The sequence below is a fragment of the Melampsora larici-populina genome (genome assembly GCF_000204055.1).
Source record: "Melampsora larici-populina 98AG31 unplaced genomic scaffold MELLAscaffold_50, whole genome shotgun sequence".
Classification (NCBI taxonomy): domain Eukaryota; kingdom Fungi; phylum Basidiomycota; class Pucciniomycetes; order Pucciniales; family Melampsoraceae; genus Melampsora; species Melampsora laricis-populina.
Genome location: NW_006768814.1, coordinates 529460 through 548408, shown reverse-complemented (window position 1 = coordinate 548408; position 18949 = coordinate 529460). Strand labels below are relative to the sequence as shown.

The window sequence follows — 18949 nt, the reverse complement described above, 5'->3', positions numbered from 1 at the left end:
ATCTTTCAGTATTTTCTTCACATCCTTAGAAGTGTATGTCTCTTAATAATCCCGTTTGTTGTTCTGTGTCTTTTCCCTTGCTCGAAATAGCTTAATCCAAATTCTAGCTACCATAATTGCATTTGTAAGATCGTTGACTGTACTACCTAATATGTTTGTAATACCTACATAGTTCGAAAACATAAAGAACATGCCGACGAAAGAAATGGTCATTTTGCATCCCCTAATCACCTGACTTTGTTGTCAAAACTATCAGAACCTTTAATACTGCCCCCCGTTTGAGACATGATATGCACCATATAAACTCGTGGACAGTTTCCCCCATGATGATGAAGCCCAGGTTATAGATAAAACATTCAAGAAATTGATGGGTTTCATTTTAGAACATATGGTTTTTTTGCTTGTGAAGACCATCATGATCCGCAAAGACTTATGCATCATCGAATCACATTCTATTTTCAGACACTAGTCATCGACATGATACCGGAAAATTTACTGAATCATTGATAAGTGTAAGCTTTTTATCCCTTTTCTGAGTAATTTAATCCTCCTACGTTCAATGTTTTACATCATGTGTCTGCAAGGAGCATGTCCACGCATACATGAAGTTCCGAGTCCGCTGCAGGAGAAAATGCGCTGCACATTTTGATTCAACGCAAGGCGAATAGTGACCAAGTTTACCATAAAGATATCACAGTGCATATGGATAGGGGCGATTGAGGCTACTTGAATTGCTGAAGGAACTATTATTATGAACGTAGACAGAAATGAGATGTTCCAAACAAATCATAAACGAAGATTCTATACGAAATTTCATGGATAAAGCTCAAGAAGTATATATGGACTCGTTCGACATGACTACCATCGAACCAATCCCAATGATTTGATTACGGGCATAACCAGAAGATGACGTGGGACAGAAAGAAAGACCTCTAGAGCGAAGGTCCAATCAAAAGGTGTTGAGCGGTTAGCCAAAACCTAACCCATTGATGGCTGAGCACAGGACTAGAATGCAGTTCTCTTGTGAAAACTACAGTTTGCTACATATACATACGCCACATGTAATCGATCGACCACATGAATTCATCGGTTTAGAATTCATCAGTTTAAGTTTTCTTTAACCAACTCATCGTATCCATCAAAATGTTAGTTCTCATTACCATCATCATAAAACACCTTCTCAGTTCTTACCATGGATCTTTTGCCTACCACAGGTCTGCAGTCGAACTTATCAATCCCAAGGCCGAATCTATTCGCAGGGCTCAAGCCCTGCAAGTCAATACCACTGGTTCGTTTTCAACTTTATATGCGTGATCATTTTCATGGCTTGAACTGACCTTTTCTGCTTTCAGGTGCCATGGGTCTTGCTAATGTTGTTAGGTCTAATCTTGGTTAGATCCTTTGATCCTTGAAAAATCTCATGAAAATGAAATCTGATTACTCGTATTTAAATCACATATGTACTCTTTTTTACTGCATGGTCAATAGGTCCCAAGGGAACAATCAAAATGTTGGTCGACGGGGCTGGAAATATCAAAATGACAAAGGTCAGCAAAACCAACTGTTATCAAGCTTAAAATCTTATTTTCCTGACAGGTATGATACAGGATGGAAAAGTTTTGCTATCAGAGATGCAAATTCAGAACCCAACGGCCGCAATGATCGCACGGACAGCAACAGCACAAGACGAACAGACCGGTGACGGTACGACTTCCTGTATCTTACTCGTTGGAGAGACACTCAAGCAAGCCGAGCGTTATATCAGCGAGGGTGTTCATCCGCGTGTCATTTCCGAAGGCTTGGAGATTGCCAAAACAGAAAGTGTCAAAGTTAGCCTGATACTTCACTCAGCCATTCATCATGATCGTTCCGAAACTTCAACAAGTCACTAATATCAATAATTGTGCTTTATTTGATTACGTTAGTTTCTTGATGAGTTCAAACACAAAAAGCCTGACATCGATCATCAAACATTGGTTGCAGTCGCACATACATCACTTTCAACAAAGCTACACCATCAGCTTGCAAAGAAGCTTGCAACTGATGTAGTCGATGCTGTTCTTGCTATCAAGCAGCCTGACTTACCTGTCGACCTGCACATGATTGAAATCATGAAAATGCAACATCGTACAGATACCGATACACGTTTGATTCGCGGTTTAGTCCTTGATCACGGTGCACGTCATCCTGACATGCCCAAAAGAGTCGAGAATGCCTTTGTCTTGACTTTGAATGTCAGTCTCGAATACGAAAAGACGTAAGTGGTATTCATCCTATTGCATCGACTAATTCATATTCTGCATTCCCATGCCATTTCGCGACCGTCTCGATGCTGATCCATGTTTCCTCAACTACTGCAACCAATAGTGAAGTGAACTCGGGATTCTTTTACTCTTCAGCCGAACAGCGTGAGAAGTTGGTAGAATCTGAACGGAAATTTATTGATGCGCGTGTAAAGAAAATTATTGAACTCAAACGACGAGTATGCGACGCGGAACTGGATTTAGAGGCAATTGCAGCAGGCCGTTCCGCCACCGCAGAGAAGCCGAAAGGTTTTGTAGTCATTAACCAGAAAGGTATCGACCCTCTCAGTCTCGATATGCTGGCCAAAAGCGGTATCCTTGCCCTCAGACGCGCAAAACGACGGAACATGGAAAGGTTTGTAACTCTGTATTGATCATCTTGTCTCAATTATAATGGTTAACATGTAGCTCTTCGTCACATTCAATCTTGAAATATCTGCAGATTACAATTGGTTTGCGGTGGTGTTGCACAGAACTCGGTTGAAGCCCTCACACAGGACGTATTGGGATATGCTGGCTTAGTGTATGAACACACACTAGGAGAGGAAAAGTTCACATTTGTGGAAGAGGTCCGAGACCCCAAGTCGGTCACACTTCTCATCAAGGGTTCGCCATCTCTCTCATTTGTAACCTTTCACTACTTGTGACCTACATGCGGCTTTGTGGGATCGCCGGTCTTTTATAATTACGCCTAGCTAACTCATTACATCCCGATCCTATACAGGGCCAAATCCTCACTCAATAAGTCAGATTCATGATGGTTTGAGGGATGGATTCCGTTCCGTCAAGAATGCCTTAGAGGATCAAGCAGTCGTACCTGGTGCTGGAGCATTCGAAGTAGCCTGCTCCCGGTATTTGTCTGACAAGGTCAAGAGTGAAGCAAAAGGTCGCTTCAAACTCGGTATTCAAACCTTTGCAGATGCACTGTTGGTAGTACCCAAGACCTTAGCATCAAATGCTGGGTTGGATGTTCAAGAAGTGCTCTCAAACTTGATGGACGAGCTTGTTGATGGAAGTCCTACAGCTGCCGTAGGGGTAGACCTTTCAACTGGCGAACCCTTGAATCCAGTGACTGAAGGAATATGGGACAATTACCGTGTTAAACGACAACTTCTTCATAGTTGTTGCGTGATTGCGATGAACTTGCTTGTTACAGATGAGATTATGAGAGCTGGTATGTTTTCATTCAATCAATTCTGTTATCCGGACCTATCGTCTGTGGCGAGTGAACGATGTTGACAGTTTTATTTTATTTTATGACGCTTCGTATAAAACTTTTCAATAGGTCGATCGAGCTTGAAAGAAGGACCACAACATTAGTTAGAGTAAATATTCCTCTCAAACTTTTTGTGTGCTTAAAGACCATGACTTTAAAAGGAGATGTTATCGTAGCAATATGATGTGTTTTGTCATCAATTATAACAATAAGAAACCACTAGTATTTTCAAATGCAAGTTTTTTGAAAAGATAATATCCGCCTGATTTAGTCAATCTTCATGCGTAATCATTGTAGGCAAAAATGTATAGTCAAAATTAAATGCATAAATTGACTATTGAGAAGTGTGTTAAGTTAACGTATTTTTGCCCCCATTGAAACACAAATGAGTAAGAGTCTGAAAAAGGATAGCCAAAAGGGCCTTGGTATTGGTTTGTATATTCACTACTGGATAACATGAATGCAGGGAGCTATACATTGAAACTCTCAAAGTGTTCCCAATGTTATAGTTCTTTTGCAAATAAAGTGCACCATTATATAACTTGCAATGATGGACAATCAGCGCTTCTCTACGCTTCGTTTACGTAAGTGCCAGCGCAGCGGAAAAGGTACACATGACTCAGATGTTGGGCTCAGATTGCTGTGACAAACATATTGTGACTTGTGATAGGGCAGAAACAACACTTTGACAATTGCAAGGCAGTTTGTTTTCATTGTGCATATCTATCATAAAGCCTGTTTACGTATCATCATCTTTGAGTTCCTGATACATACTCTATACTTACCCTCATTATTATCTTCTAGCCCTACATATTCGGCTTCTCTTGAGGCAACATCGAAACTGTGAATGCAAAGTTTTTTGGGCCCATCCACTTTCACAAATGATAGCTTGGCAGTACATTGCAGGTATATTCACAAAATTTCCTACCTACTTCGGAGTACCCTATGTCAATTTGAGAAAAAAAAACCTTTGAAAGAGACTTTGGAGCTCTTTACAAACCTTCTTATCAAGGGTGATGTATTTCCCAAAATAAGGAAACTCTCAGATTAACCATTCATGATCATGATGGAAGCGCCTCGAAGGTAGACCCAGAAGAGCAATCCTCAAAAATAACTCCAAGAGCGCACAAGTCTTGACCTTTATCATCTGACAAATTTCTTGTGCCCGGAAAATGCCGCTCTTGAGGATTTAGTAGATATTCACGCTCATGAGGGTCTACGAGTAGTATGATCACCCTAGATCTCGTTCGAGTTCCCAATCTCGTCAGGACACTCAAGCGTGAGTAGCACAAAGTGTGAAATTGAACAACAAATAGAAAACCAGTTGTTGCATTTGAAGCGAGAACTTCACAAGTCGGTAACTGGTCAACGTCGGATATCGTGGCAACCACCATGATTCAAGATTCTAGAATCTATACATGCGTTCCAACCTGTTCCAAGCAAACAAAAGGCTGAGTTGTGAAGCCTGTTCTCTACAATTGGTCGGGATCCACGGGCTCATGAAGCTTGTACAACAGGCAATTTATGACTAGAAGAACCTTAGGAATATGTTGTTGTAAAGTCAGTATTTAGAGTGATCAAGAAGGCGTGGTATACATAAAGACGAATTTAAGTTTAGAAGAAGGTGGGTCGGTCATGGATCGGAATCCGGATTGTATGTAAGCGAGAAGAGTGGAGAGCGGGTACAACGAGGATCGAATGATAGAATGGCATTCAACTCACCACAAATAAGAAAGAATTAAACTTCAAAGAAACCGTTTCAATCTCAACTACGGTTCAAGACATGATTTGCTGGTGCAGTACATCAATGAAAAGAAGCAATATCAACTGAATTTTTTGATTTGGTGTTCAGGGTGGCACTGAAGGTGCAAGTTCTTCTGGGGTTCAATGGTGCAACAAAAATTCCAGGAAGTTGATGATGAAAGCTTTCAAGAGAGGCCACATCACTTTACCAATCCCGAGTGAATTGACACCAAGTTCAACCCAAGGAATATATATGGCGATATATAATTGATCAAACTCAAGGATTTTAGAGTGAGTGAGGGTTGTCTTTCATTCATGGTCTCTGTGACTTCAGATTGGTTTTGATTTGATTGAGATTGAAGGAAGAAAGATGAAACTAGATTGAGAGGAGGAGACTATGAACAACATAAATCTGTGCTTTCTAACGATGTAACAACCTACAAGATATTTCCCCGAAGATTACAAATTAGACTAGGAAAGATAGAGATTTGATATCTTGAAGACTTGAAACTCTTTGAACACATCCTTGATCTTCTTCTTCTTCTTCTTGATAATTTCTTACTTTCTATCTTCGTTTGTTTCTTGATTTACACCCTTTGAGTGAGCAAGTTATCTGATACAATCAATCACATCTCATCTCACATTATACCCTTATTATTTTTTGTTTTTCTTTCATATCCACATCTGACTTGCCAATCCATACATAGTCAGTCTCGATTGAGATCTTAAATTTTTATCGGGTGTGGTGTGTTTTCTTGGTCTACAGCCACCCATATAATCTAAACGTCCCTTTTCGATCAAACTACAGCTCGATACCCGTCACAGATTACAATTCCATTAACGTCCAACTCCAGTTTCGCCTTCTTTCAACGAGTCAACGTTCGAATCTATGCGCTTTGCGGAACTCAACTTGCGGTTCATCCCGTATTCTGCAACCAAGCCCTGCGTTAGTGTCCTTCGTTTAGTCAATTCTGATATTTTACTACGGTCATGTTTATGTTGTATGGGATGGTCAATCGATCATTTCATCTTTGGATTTGATCTGTACTATACAGTCATCCCATAGTCTCTCACTTGCCCTCTCCTTTCACCTTTTTTGCGCCATCAGAATTATTTGCCCTGTGTCAATTTTAGCCGTACAAGCTCTGAATTGACAGAAACCCTTTTGGGATAGCCCACTTTATGCCGGCTAGCCCGTTTTGTAAGGCAGAAGATATCAACACTTTTTCATGATTCGCCTTCTATCAAACTCTAGATTTGACGAATTGTGATATCCAGTATATATATGAGCTACTCTCCTTCGCGTATTTCTTTCTGCTTTCTTTGTCCATTCTATTCAACTCATTTCAATCATCAGCTGAACTTCAGGTCACTCCTTCAGGAAAACTTCGATTGGAAAACTTTACCATCATCTTTCTGATCTAACATTGACCGCACTGTCAACCACATTCCTTCAAGAAACAATCATTCTTCACCACTAATAAGACCATTTACCGCATTCAAGCCTTCTCGAGCGCTTGTTTCTTATCGGCTTTTTTTTCTTCCTCTCTTTGGGAAAACAAAAAAAAGTTTGTCAATCAGTCTATCCCCGGATTATCTCTCGTTGACTTTCTTTTACTAATCTGACATGAGGAATGTGTTTAGTTTTGCTATAAGCCTTCACTGATCAAGGATCGAATCGAAATAACCGAATTGGGATTGACTCAAATCATCAAACCTGAAGACTCGCGCGTTTTTTAAATTACGACTCATCCTACGCTTGAAAGTATCACGCCAACCGCTATCGCCTGAAAATCATTCCATAGACCCCGCCGCGTGTTTGACATCGACACTCTTTTATCGTTGTTCTCTTATCAAAACATCTTGTCTACGATTAGCTCCATCCTCCCAATTATTTTATCGGTCACTGACTCTTGGTAATCTAGTGGAATTTTATTGCTTGCTCAACCAAAAAATCAAGTAAATATTTAATCTTCATCAAACTCTCAGCTTTTGATTATGTTTGCTTACAAATTGCGCATTTTGATGTTCAGAATCTTCATTTCTCTATAATGTCTTCACCTTCAGAACCCACAGTGCTTTATGCTATGTCTTACTCTCCATCTGGGAAAGCCTTGGCATCTTATCATCACTCTCACTTCGAGGGTCACCAACCTCAATCGCCATGTGAGCGCACAGCTCTTCGCGCTGAACAAGGAGAAAAACCTATGCCTACATGCCAAGTTTCTTTCAATAATACGCCCGTCTCTCCTACGTTTACAAAGAACAATATCACAAGTTTCTCTGGCGGTAATCCGTCTTACACACCTAACCAACACGCAGCTAGAAGATCAGAAGGACTTCCTTACCGCAGCCGTCTATGGGATGCCCAAATCAAAGACAGTCTACAAGGTCGACTAAGCTATGAGGTCACCGACAGGAGAGTGAACACATCTAATAGGCCAGCGGATGGGTCTCCTCATACTAACTCTGACAACGAAGGCCAAAGTCTGGAAAGTAGTGACGCCGATCTAGACCTCACTGTTGAACTCCCTTCACCCGATACAAGTTACGATACTCCTGGTAGACCTTCAGATCCAGTAGCGTCTTCTATTGACTTATGTACTGCCTGCAAGACTGGCTTCACGTCAATTGCCATGGTCGAGACCACCGATTGTGATAGCAATATTTCTATGTTTATACACTCGGCCACCCAATCAGCGTCACATCTCGATCAGCCTTCCAATTCAGCTGGTCTCAATACTCACGACGATTCTCCCCCCAAAAATTTCCCAAGACTGCTACTCCCTCAATCTGCTTGCTCGTGTGCTCATCAACGTAGGGCTTCCACTGATGGCTCTGGTCTGTCCAATCGCGGCTACAACCCCCGTCATGGATATTCCTATAATCCTACGCCCCCACTCAATTTGAAATCCTCACCAAGGTTTCTCAACCGACCTCCACGTAATCATTCTGAGCCAATGAACACGCCATCAACACCTGCCCTGACTCACGGAGATGAGGACGAGGACATTGAGCATATGGAAGGAAATGATACCCCCGACACATCATGGGAACAAGAAGAATTACGAGATGATCAGTTTAAGCCTAATGGACTCCAGAGTACTATACAAAGTCGAAGACAAAGCTCAAGTCGTTCAGATCCACTTCAAATCGTAGTCAATCCGAAAGGAGTACTTGCAGAACCTCATCGACCTGGTCAAACTGTTATGCCATCCTTAACTTCTGCTTTCTCGCCAACCTACTTGAATTCTCCAGCCTCTTTGGCCGAAATCGTATCACCTCCTCTTATAAATTCTTTTAATTCACCTACTATTTATTCACCTCAAGAGTCACAAAGGGGTCTTCGACTAGACAGACCAACCGAATTTGATCTTGAAAAACTTAATTACGAGCCGCCTCGCAGTCCACGTAATCGTAATGTGACAGCCGGGTGGAGAGCATTGAGCGAATTCTTTGGGTCTATTGGGCAAACGCACCCATCTTCAGAGAGTTGCTCTACACAAGGAACTCCTAGTCTTTTACCATCGGCTCCGCTCCCAGCGGAATCTCAGGCGCTGGATCATGTTAAGCAACGTATACTTGAACATGATCGCTCCTCTTGGGCTCATTTCTGCCGTGATACGCAACATGAACCTCATCGAGCTGGTTTTGCACGCTTACCCACAATTCCTACACTTCAAGATGATAGCAATATCAGATCAAATGCACAGTTCAAGTCGATCCTTTTAAACAACAACAACGGTCCACCTCTTCAAGCTCAACTTCAACATCTCTCCCCTTTCTGGAATTCTCCTCAAACTCTTGATGATCACCTTGATAGACGTACTCGTACTACTTCAGTTCCTATCAATTCGATCTTGTCCTCAGGATTAATACCAGAAGTTGAAGTGGAAGAAAAGCGTAATCCAAGAAGAATCAGTTGGCAAACTCATCAACGCTTATCTTCACAATCACGTTATCAAAGATCATGCGAAAGATCTAATCAACATTCTCGTCAACTCTCAGCTCCAGCTCCACATCGATTACGCCATGGTTGTAATGTTGGTGGTTTGCCTACTATACCAGCTATCGAAAGTACTCATCGATCACAGAGGAATAGATCATCTTTAATACATCCTTTGAAGTGTCCAACCAACGCCAAACTACCTCAAAAACCTTTGAGTAAGTCAACTGATTCTGAATCGAGCCTGGTCTTAGTGGAGGGTAATGTACAGCCTGAATCTATATCGACAAACCACACACGTCGTACAACGCTCGGTGATCATCGCTCATCAGTCCTCAAACCAATCTCTCCTCTCACTGGAGCTTACCCAGAGCCAATCGTCAAAGGATGGCGACCATTAGATACTGAACACATGGCTGCTCCCAAACCCAAAGGTTTTTTCCAATCTCTTGCCGATTCGATCCGAAAAGCATCAAGGACAGGCAAGACAGGTAACGGTCTTCGACGTTTACTCACAGCCACCTCAGCCAATCGATCTGCCACAAAAGCATGGTTGTTTATGGAAATGTTAGAAAGAGCAGATCCAGCAGCCGTGACGTTTTGGTTAGGTTGTTTGTTCGGACCATGGTTCTTTGTCATCGGTGGTTGGTATCTTAGTCCAAGGATCGGTGAAATTGGTCAATCTAAATTTAATCAACATCTTAGATTTCCAAATCGAGTTAAAAATTTATCTAATGGTCGTACTACACCTATCTCACAACATCATTCTCATCATAATGGATTATCTTGGGTTAATGCTAATCGAGTGGCTGCTTGTGTGACTGGACCTTTAGTTCTTGGTGGATTTATTTGGTCTTTGGTGATTGTTTGTAATGCTTCTAGTGCTTAAGAATCTCATTGACATTTTACAAAGAAGGATACTCTTTTGTTTTGTTTTTCTTTTGGGGATACTTTTGATCCTTTTTTAACGTAAGTCAATCAAAACTTCTTAATCAAATTCAAAACATATATCTGATCTCTTTCTCAATTTCTTTTTTCTTTCTTAGTTTTTTTTTCATAGAAGCACATTCTGATTTCACTCTTTTTAAATGCTTTCTCCTTTTTTTCTCAAATGATCTTCTTACTCATCTTCACGAAACCTCTACGCAACTTCAACTCCTGTAACTCTTTTCTCTATCTACTTTGTGATTGTTTCATCTCTTTTTTTCGTTTGATAAATCTTTCATCTTTATGAAATATTATGTATCTTTTCCGAATTCAAAAAAACCTTTTCCTCGTTTTTTTTTGTTTCTTAATTCAACAAGACGAAATAATCTAATTGTAGGATTACGATTGTGCTTTTGTTTTTTTCTTTCGTTTTCTTAGATTTGCATTACTTAATGGTTTTTTTCTTCTTACAATCGTTCTTTGAAATTAATGTCGATTGTTTTTCCTGAATTTATTCTTATTTAGATTTGTTTTGTTTTGATGATGACTTACTTATGTATGGTAAAAGATCTTTGATAATGATGATTGATTACAACTTTTCCAAAGATGAACCATATGCACAGTTATAAATACCAATCAAAGATGATTGTGTTTGAACAAAGCATCCCAGTAAGTTCAGAACAAATCTGACAACGGAGGTACTTGCCTTCTGAGACGAGTCTCTATTAATCTCTGAGCATTATACCTATTTGACCATATACTCATTCACTTCCCTTCACTTTTTGATAAGATGGGGTACGTTTATGGCTTATTGTCAGATGTGGATTCTCAGCAGCGTAATGATATCGTTATTGCGACCAAAGCAGGTGGGTCATGCAGACAAATCGTCGCGGGTCCATCAAGACACTACACGTTTGTCTGACGCCGAAAAACCTGCGATTACACCTTCAAAAAGCCATTGTTAACCAAAAAAAACTTTCAATATAAATCATTTCAGAAAAGAAAAGGTTATTATCTATGATAGGTTCAGTTTCACTGAGAATTCTATCAGTCCAATACGGTCATTAAACCTTGGATTGTATAACCATCAAAACATTTTATGAATTCGCAAAGCAAAACCAAACAAATCAAATCTCAAACATATTTCACATTTTTCTACCATAAGAGAGATGCCATATCAGCCCTGATACGACTGTAGTCTAATAATCCTTCAGTCCGACCTAAAGCTGCAATGGCAATCTAAAAAAACATAACCAGTAATGAGTAAACTACTAACAATACTAGCAGTACTAGAGGATATCATCTAATAGGTCATCAAATAAGAAAAACTTACATCTTTGTCCCAGAGGTATTTCTGAGCCACTCTACGAATAGTCTCAGGTGTAACCGCTTCAACAGCTGCTTGAATCTCTTGAGGTGTCATTCGTTTTCCAGAAGTCACAAGTTGTCGACCAATATCATCTGCAATATTATTAGAAGAATCTAAAGAGAATAACATTGAAGCTTTCAATTGAGCTTTAGCACGGCTGACTTCCATCTCTGTGGGTGCGGTTGCCATTCTTTGCCATTCACGTAAAGTTAAATGAACGAGATCGTCTAGGTTGGTCAAGTTTTCTGAAACTAGGTAGATACCCCAAAGACCGGTATCAGAGTAAGAAGTTGAGAAGGACAAAAAGCTGTTCACGAGGTTGTTGGTCGAGAGCGTATGGGAAAGTCGTGAACTGGTAAGTGCACTTGAACCGAGCGAGCGATCCCAGTTACCAAAGATTGACTGCATGACAAGCATAGGGAACAAGTCAGGTGAGTTCCATCCAACTCCCTCTACAGCAATAGCAAGGTTAATCGTGTCCATAGTGTCGTCTCGAATTCGGACTTCTGAACCGGTGAATTGGGTTGGTCGAATTTGACCACGACCACCAAGTGGGATGGGCGAAGAAGAGGTAGGTAAAGATCCAAAGTTCTTGCTTGCAAGTTCGACCAATGCTTCATGTTGAATGCCACCAGCACCGACCAAGACCATTCGATCGGCAGTATAGTAGGACTTGATGTAATCTGTTAGGTGGGAGCGTTGCATAGAGAGGATCGATTCCTTTGGACCAAGGATGGTCTTACCCAAATCCTCTCCCTGGAATGCAACCGCATGAAGATGATCGAAAACAACTTCCTCGTGAGCCTTATCAACTTCTTCCTGTTCACGTAAGATCACACTTCTTTCTCGTTCGATAGCACCTTCATCTAATTTTGAGTTTTGAAGAATATCAGAAATGATTTCCACTACTTTGGGTACATCATCACTAAAACTTCTAGCAAAGTAACATGTTTGTTCTCTCGACGTGTAGGCATTGAGATGAGCGCCCAAGTTTTCAATTTCGAGTTCTAGGGCATGTTGAGTACGTTTTTGTGTGCCTGTTGGGAGTCACATATCAAGAAACTCAGGATCAATTCAGTTGGAGTGGTACAGAGAGTGGATCGTTTACCTTTAAAAGCGAGATGTTCGAGGAAATGTGCAGTGCCACCATGTTTGTCTGCTCGGCTTCCACTATCGATCTACAGATATTCCAACCAGCTAATCAACACAAGATAAGCACATCGAATTGAGATTTTCCATATAACTTACCCAGATTCCAACCGTCGCAGTTTGAGAATGAGGGTGTGGTTCGGTGGCCACAGTAAGCTATAATAAAAAAAACCCAAACCGTCGATTAATAAACGAGATCCATTCAGAATGGCCTGTACTCCAAACACTCACCCCATTAGAAAGTGTAGTGATCTGAGTTTGTGGAAAAGCAGACGTAGGAATGGAAGTTGCCAAAGAACGTCCTAAATGAGATGGAATGATCTAAAGAAATCCATGATAGAATTGAAAGTCAGTTTGTGATTTTAGATTTAAATGAATCTTTGATAGGTCACGTACAGAACGATTTAAAGATTGAGATAAGAGTTTACGAGGTGCATTGAGAAGTAGTCGAGAAGTGGCCATGTTGTTAGTTAAATGGTCTTGTTATTGAGAAAAGCGAATGAGGTTTCTTCTTGAAGTTCTTTGACCTCAGACTCTCTTGACTCTTTCAGTTGAAATTCGGAATCCAAGTTGATCGGAATGGAAAAAACCGGGTAATTGCCCATCCTAACCATCAAGGGTCTAATGTCAGAAATACCTTAACATACATAAGCATCCTATTCTGACTCAGTCATCTGAAAAGCACACAACTCGATCAGATCATCTCGATCACTTGAACTTGATTCAGATCGAGTGATGCTCATAGAACTTGGACTTATTGCCATACCTCCAGTTCATCAGTTCTCAGAACTTGCTTGTACCCATCCTCAACGCTGTCATAAGAAACAAGATGAGATCTTGATAGGATGGCAAGCACTCGTGTTTGTTCTCTTTAGGCCATAGTGACAATAAAAGACTTCGAGAACAAGATCATTGACAAAAAGGAGGTTTTGCCTGACAGCACAAGGGGGTAGTGTGAGCCCAAGGCCATCGTCTCAACCACGCTGGCAAGCCAGGGAGCGGTCGAGGGCATTCAAAGATAAGAGTAATTAATTGATTGGTTCGATGAACCAATACCAGTAATTACACTGATAAGAACAGATACTACACTTGATCTAAGCCAAAAGGCCAGAATGGATACCGACCGAGTCCACTTTGTGGTATATAAAGGCTTTTTTAATGGGTTGGGTTCGAATCTGATTGAAAGCTGTTTATACATCTGACCAGATCTGAACCTGACTCGAGTGTAACTTGCGCTGTCCAATTGAAAGTTTGGTAAGTAAGTACACACCACAGAACCCTATGGAAGACATCAAGGAAATTGAATGCACTTGACATGTTTGTATATATGATTTTGATAAAATGGAGGATAACATGAATCATGCTTGATCAAGTTAAAATTATTATCAAATTGAGAAAGTCAATGTTGATCCAGCACACAACATGCTGTTGTAATCTGGATCAGATATCAGGTAGAAGTAATTCATGAGAGGCTTATAAAAGCACTCCTAATCAGGATGGTACAATCTTTTCAAATGAACAAATTGATTCAATAAAGTCACAATGAAATTTTAACTGTGGTTTCTGTAAAGCATGGAGAAATTAGGATTGAAACTATACATGGAACATCAATGTTATGTGACCACCTACATATGCAACATCAATTCCAGCTATAGGAATTCTAAAAATCAGTTTTGTTATCTGATTTATACAAAACTACTTCCCTGAATTGGCTCTTCATCTCAATTATAATGGATTGAAATATTTAAGGAAGTCATATGCAACTCTGGTATCCTCCTTGCTTACTAAATCATTAGGAGATGGCCAACCTGTACTCATGTGTGAGGATACACACATTTTGGACAACTCCTTCTCTGAAACCATCAATAATGGAATGACTTTCATGCCTTGAAGAGCTGTAGCAAATTCCTTGAAGTGCTTTCCTTTCTCAATTCTGTCTTGAAATTTAAGTTCCAAAAGTTCTTGATTTGTTGAGCACATTATAAGATTAGGACCATCTACAATTTCAGACAAAGGAATAACCCATTTAAGACTGATTTGACAAAGGGTTTATTCAGATGGTTGATCAGTGATGTTCCTAACTTACCCACTTTGATTTGAGTTGCAATTTTGAACAGATCTGGGTATTTACGGTACTCAAAACAATCAGGTTCGTGCTACCTTTCTTGAAAACCTGCTTTCAAAATGTCGTTTTTGTGGGGAAAATGAACTGTAGAAAAATCCAAAAAAAAAGTTCCAGCGAATTCCCAGGAATTCCCCCGCCAAAAGATCAACTTTGAATCTATGTTTTTGACATTTTTTGAAAAAGGTGGCACGAACCTGATTGTTTTGAGTACCGTAATTGTTTTCAAGGTAAAATTGTTAAGATACTATCTTGATAAGAGTGGTCAAAGATCATTTCCTATTTTGGTAAGTGTGATGGATAAAGATGGAGGTGGTAAATGGTTGTGTAGGGTTGTATGTGATGGAAGACTTAGCAGAAAATCTGATGGTTAACAAAGGGGCTAATGCATGGAAGTTGAACCAAGGGATGCGGCTGGATTTCTTTTGGGGGTTTCTTCTCTATTTGTAATTCCCTCTTTCCTCTTTTTCTGATTCTTTTTGTGTCAAAAAGAATCAGTGAGTTTTTCATGTTTCACTTCAGATTTTGATCATACTGTTAACTGATATCAATACTATCACCTTAGTAACTTTCTATCATTTCCTGTTCATCTTTCCTGACACGCTCTTCTTTCATTTCGAGCTCACAGGTAGATAGAGGTCCATCTTTTATATTCCTCGTTGTTGGTAACACGTTATTAACATAGTGGAATGGGAAAGTTGGATGATTTTACATGTAAACATATACTGACGGGTCGGACTTCTCCTGACCTTATCTCTCAATTCATCAGCTATGACATCATAGCTGTTGACCACCATCATCCTCAACTTTCCCATAGCAGTTACTATCGTCAACAAATTTCATTAAACTCAAGAATTTCTCTCTATCTTTCCAGTTATAAATTTTTTTAAATTTCTCTAAAATCAGAAGAAAAAGAGATAGTAGTAGATCCTCATGAGCGAAAATGGTTCATTTGATTACGATGCTGCGAGGATTGTGGGTGAAAAATTGGCAGAACTTTCCTCCGAATATGAAACAGGAGGTGGTTCCAACAGTAAAACGTTGGCGGAAGTTCGATCTTTATTCTCCAAGATCGTTCCGTACGATGCACCAAATTGGTACCGTCAATGGTCCAAATTTGCATCCGATCTTATCAAAATCGACAAAGATAATGATCGACCCTATCATAGAAATGAAGGACCAACGCCTACAAGGCCTGTTCTATCAGAAACAGATCCAGTATATGTCTTCGACCTGTCTTCAAATCCAACGTTTCCAGAAGACATTGTCCTGGACAAACAAAAGGATGTACCTAGTAAACAACCGACTCCTCAGGTTCATATCCTCACTCAATACGAGATTGATATGGCACAGAAAGCCAGAAATCTGTTGGACGCCGAGAATGATAAAGAAAAAGATAGTTCTCAAAGATCAAAATCAACTCCTCCAATTAGTCAAAAAAGGAAGAGTAAGAAATCGAAAAATAAAACAGATATTGATTCTGAAGAATCAGAAGATTCAGATGAGAAGTTGGCTAGAAAACAAAAGAAGTGGGACTGGTCCTCTAGAGCTGAGTCAGGCCCAAATTCAGAAGCGTCTTATACGCAAGGAGCTATTAGATTTGCAAAAGCTAAAAAAGGTTATCAATCCAGTTTATCACAAGCCGTTAAAGGTTTTAATAGAACTGTTAGACCGTCAGATTTTCCAAAAACTTTATCAAAAGAGTTACTGGAAGGTGAATACATCGACCTTAGAAGAATTAAAGGAGAATACATGGCAAAGCAAAAAGGATATCAAGCTCCTCTTACTTTGGATGGGAAAGACAAGAATCTTTCTTTACAGAACAAATCATTATCCGAAAAGCTTATTGATGCTCAGGAGTGGTTTTATTACTTCGATATACTTCAAAAAACGTACCAAGAAGCATTTCCAAGTTGTTATGAAGATTTTAAGAAATACGCCGAATTTATCAAGGATCAATTTATGTCAGATGGATCTAAAGCAGATTGGGTTTGTGTTGCGAACTTCGACGCAGCATTACGAAGAAACTTTGCCGCTAAAGAAAATATATCTTTCGGTGATTTCGACCATAAATCACTATCAACTTTGGCGACAAAATACATGGCGAAGGCTTTTGAAGTTCGACAGCCAGAAGCATCAACGAGTTCGAGACCTTATCAAGGACCGAATCGTCAAAGATCAGGACAAAGGGAACAAGCTCATCCGAAAAACCAAAATTCTCCTCTATACTATAATCACAATTATAAGTACAAGAATGGTTTGGGTGTGGAAGATACAAGAAACATGCGTGAAGAAGAGCAATATTGCTTCGCGTTTAATCTTGGAAACTGCAAGCTTGGTGACAAGTGTCCCCGGATGCATAGATGTGTTGGTAGTTTTGATATTTTTCTCTATTCGAAATTTTTAGAAGTTTAGCGGGGATCTGATCTTGTGTGAATAACCAACAGAACATTAAAGGATGTCGGAAACTCCACCCAGGAGTTGAACATGCCTGAAAAAGACAAAATATCCGTCTTTGGGTGGGTTTTTCTCTAAAAAATATCAATGAAAACAGATGAAAGAATAGGCTTACGTCATGAGAAATTGACACTGACTTTTAAGTTATTTCCAGTGCGAATAATGACGACGAGCAAATGATTATCGACGAGTTTTCTTCACATAGATTTTTGCGGGGATACATGTGGGATGGCGTGAATCAACAAGGAAGTTCGCCAGCTATTGAATCAAGTCTTAAAGCAAGACCATTTCCCGATGCGCCATCTCTCGACGAAGACATCGATGCAGCTTACGCTTTAAAACAGTACCATTATCTGTTTAAGATCAATACTCCGATAAAGGTAGATAAGCTACAAACATTGTTAATCAAGCATCCTAATCGGCCTTTCGTGGAATCAGTTCTGAAAGGTTTAAGATTAGGATTTTGGCCGAGTTCTTCATTACCTTTGTCCGAAGTGGTGGATGGTCCTAATCATTCTTCTTGCGATACTTACAAAGAGATATTGGAAGTCCAATGTCAAGAAGAGATTGACAAAGGAAGGTACTCAGCTGAATTTAGTACTTTGTTGCCAGGGATGAAAGTCATACCTCTATTAATGACGTCGAAAAAGGATTCTCTGAAGATGCGGGTTTGCTCCAATATGAGCGCAGGTCGACCAGCTCCGAATGATCTGATCGATAAAGACAACATTGAAGTTACCTACGACTCGTTGAAAAATTTTGCACCGTATCTTATTGACATGAAGAAAGAAAATCAAGATTTAATGCTATGGAAATCGGATGTGGAAACAGCATTTCGGATAATTCCCCTCCATCTTCAATACCAACTCCGTCAGATTATGAGGATAAAGGATAAGAAACGAATTGATTACAATTTAACATTTGGTTCGTCTGCTTCACCACACATATGGTGTGGTGTATTCTCTTTAGTTTTATGGATTGCCGAGTTTGTATTCAACATCAAAAGGATGAACAATATGATGGATGATGTATGGGGAGTATGCAAAAGAGAAGATTTCATCATGTTTAAAGAACATCATATTCCAACACCACAAGCTAAATTGTTAAATCTTTTCGACATGTTAGGAATTCCATGGGTATGGAAGAAACAAATCCATGGTCCAGTGATCGAAATTATAGGACATATGGTGGATTCGGAAAAAATGAGTATGTATTTGCATCAAGACAAGAAAACAAAAATTCTTCAAGCTCTCGAAAATTTCATATCAAAACCAAAACACACGTTGAAGCAATGGCAAGAAGTTTTAGGACATGCTTCCTGGGCATGTACATCTATGCCTTGGGGAAGATTTGCGCTTCAAAGTTTATACGAAAAAACGGCTGGGAAGTATAAGAAGTATTTGCAACTTCCTCTAAATAAAGAAAACCAAGATGATATTCGTTGGTTGATTAATTATTTCAATAAAGCTGAAGGTGTTTTATTTCTAGAATCAACAAGGTGGTCTTTGCATGATGCAGATGCAGTTTATTTTACGGACGCCTGTATGCATGGAATAGGAGTCTGGGAGCCAGGTCCGCGGATAGGAAGATATTCAGTTTTACCGCCTCCAACTCGTAATATCTATTGGGCGGAATTGCTGGGAGTAGTCTGTGCGATTGATTTTGGGATCAAAAAAGGTTCCAAGAAAATTTTCATTTATTCAGATTCTCAATTAGT

At 39.8% G+C, this 18949-nt stretch overlaps 3 protein-coding genes across 3 annotated transcripts; 2 read left to right on the top strand and 1 right to left on the bottom strand.

The window, feature by feature from the left end:
- Positions 1-1137: 1137 nt before the first annotated feature.
- MELLADRAFT_45200 (uncharacterized protein) lies at positions 1138-3792 on the top strand (the record flags this gene model as incomplete). The annotated part of the gene is made up of 10 exons (XM_007415369.1): positions 1138-1145; positions 1215-1288; positions 1353-1391; positions 1489-1547; positions 1608-1829; positions 1926-2257; positions 2368-2658; positions 2746-2909; positions 3028-3477; positions 3589-3792. Coding segments are annotated over 10 exons (1668 nt in total).
- A 3521-nt stretch (positions 3793-7313) lies between these two features.
- On the top strand, positions 7314-10097 carry MELLADRAFT_67181 (uncharacterized protein; the record flags this gene model as incomplete). Its single annotated transcript, XM_007415370.1, has 1 exon — positions 7314-10097. The coding sequence occupies one exon, from the start codon at positions 7314-7316 to the stop codon at positions 10095-10097; it is 2784 nt and encodes a 927-aa protein (XP_007415432.1).
- A 994-nt stretch (positions 10098-11091) lies between these two features.
- MELLADRAFT_50153 (uncharacterized protein) lies at positions 11092-13222 on the bottom strand (the record flags this gene model as incomplete). Its single annotated transcript, XM_007415332.1, has 6 exons — positions 11092-11374; positions 11469-12541; positions 12613-12682; positions 12753-12809; positions 12885-12974; positions 13050-13222. 6 exons carry the CDS (start codon positions 13113-13115, stop codon positions 11291-11293), a joined length of 1440 nt encoding a protein of 479 aa, XP_007415394.1.
- Between the last annotated feature and the right edge of the window lie 5727 nt (positions 13223-18949).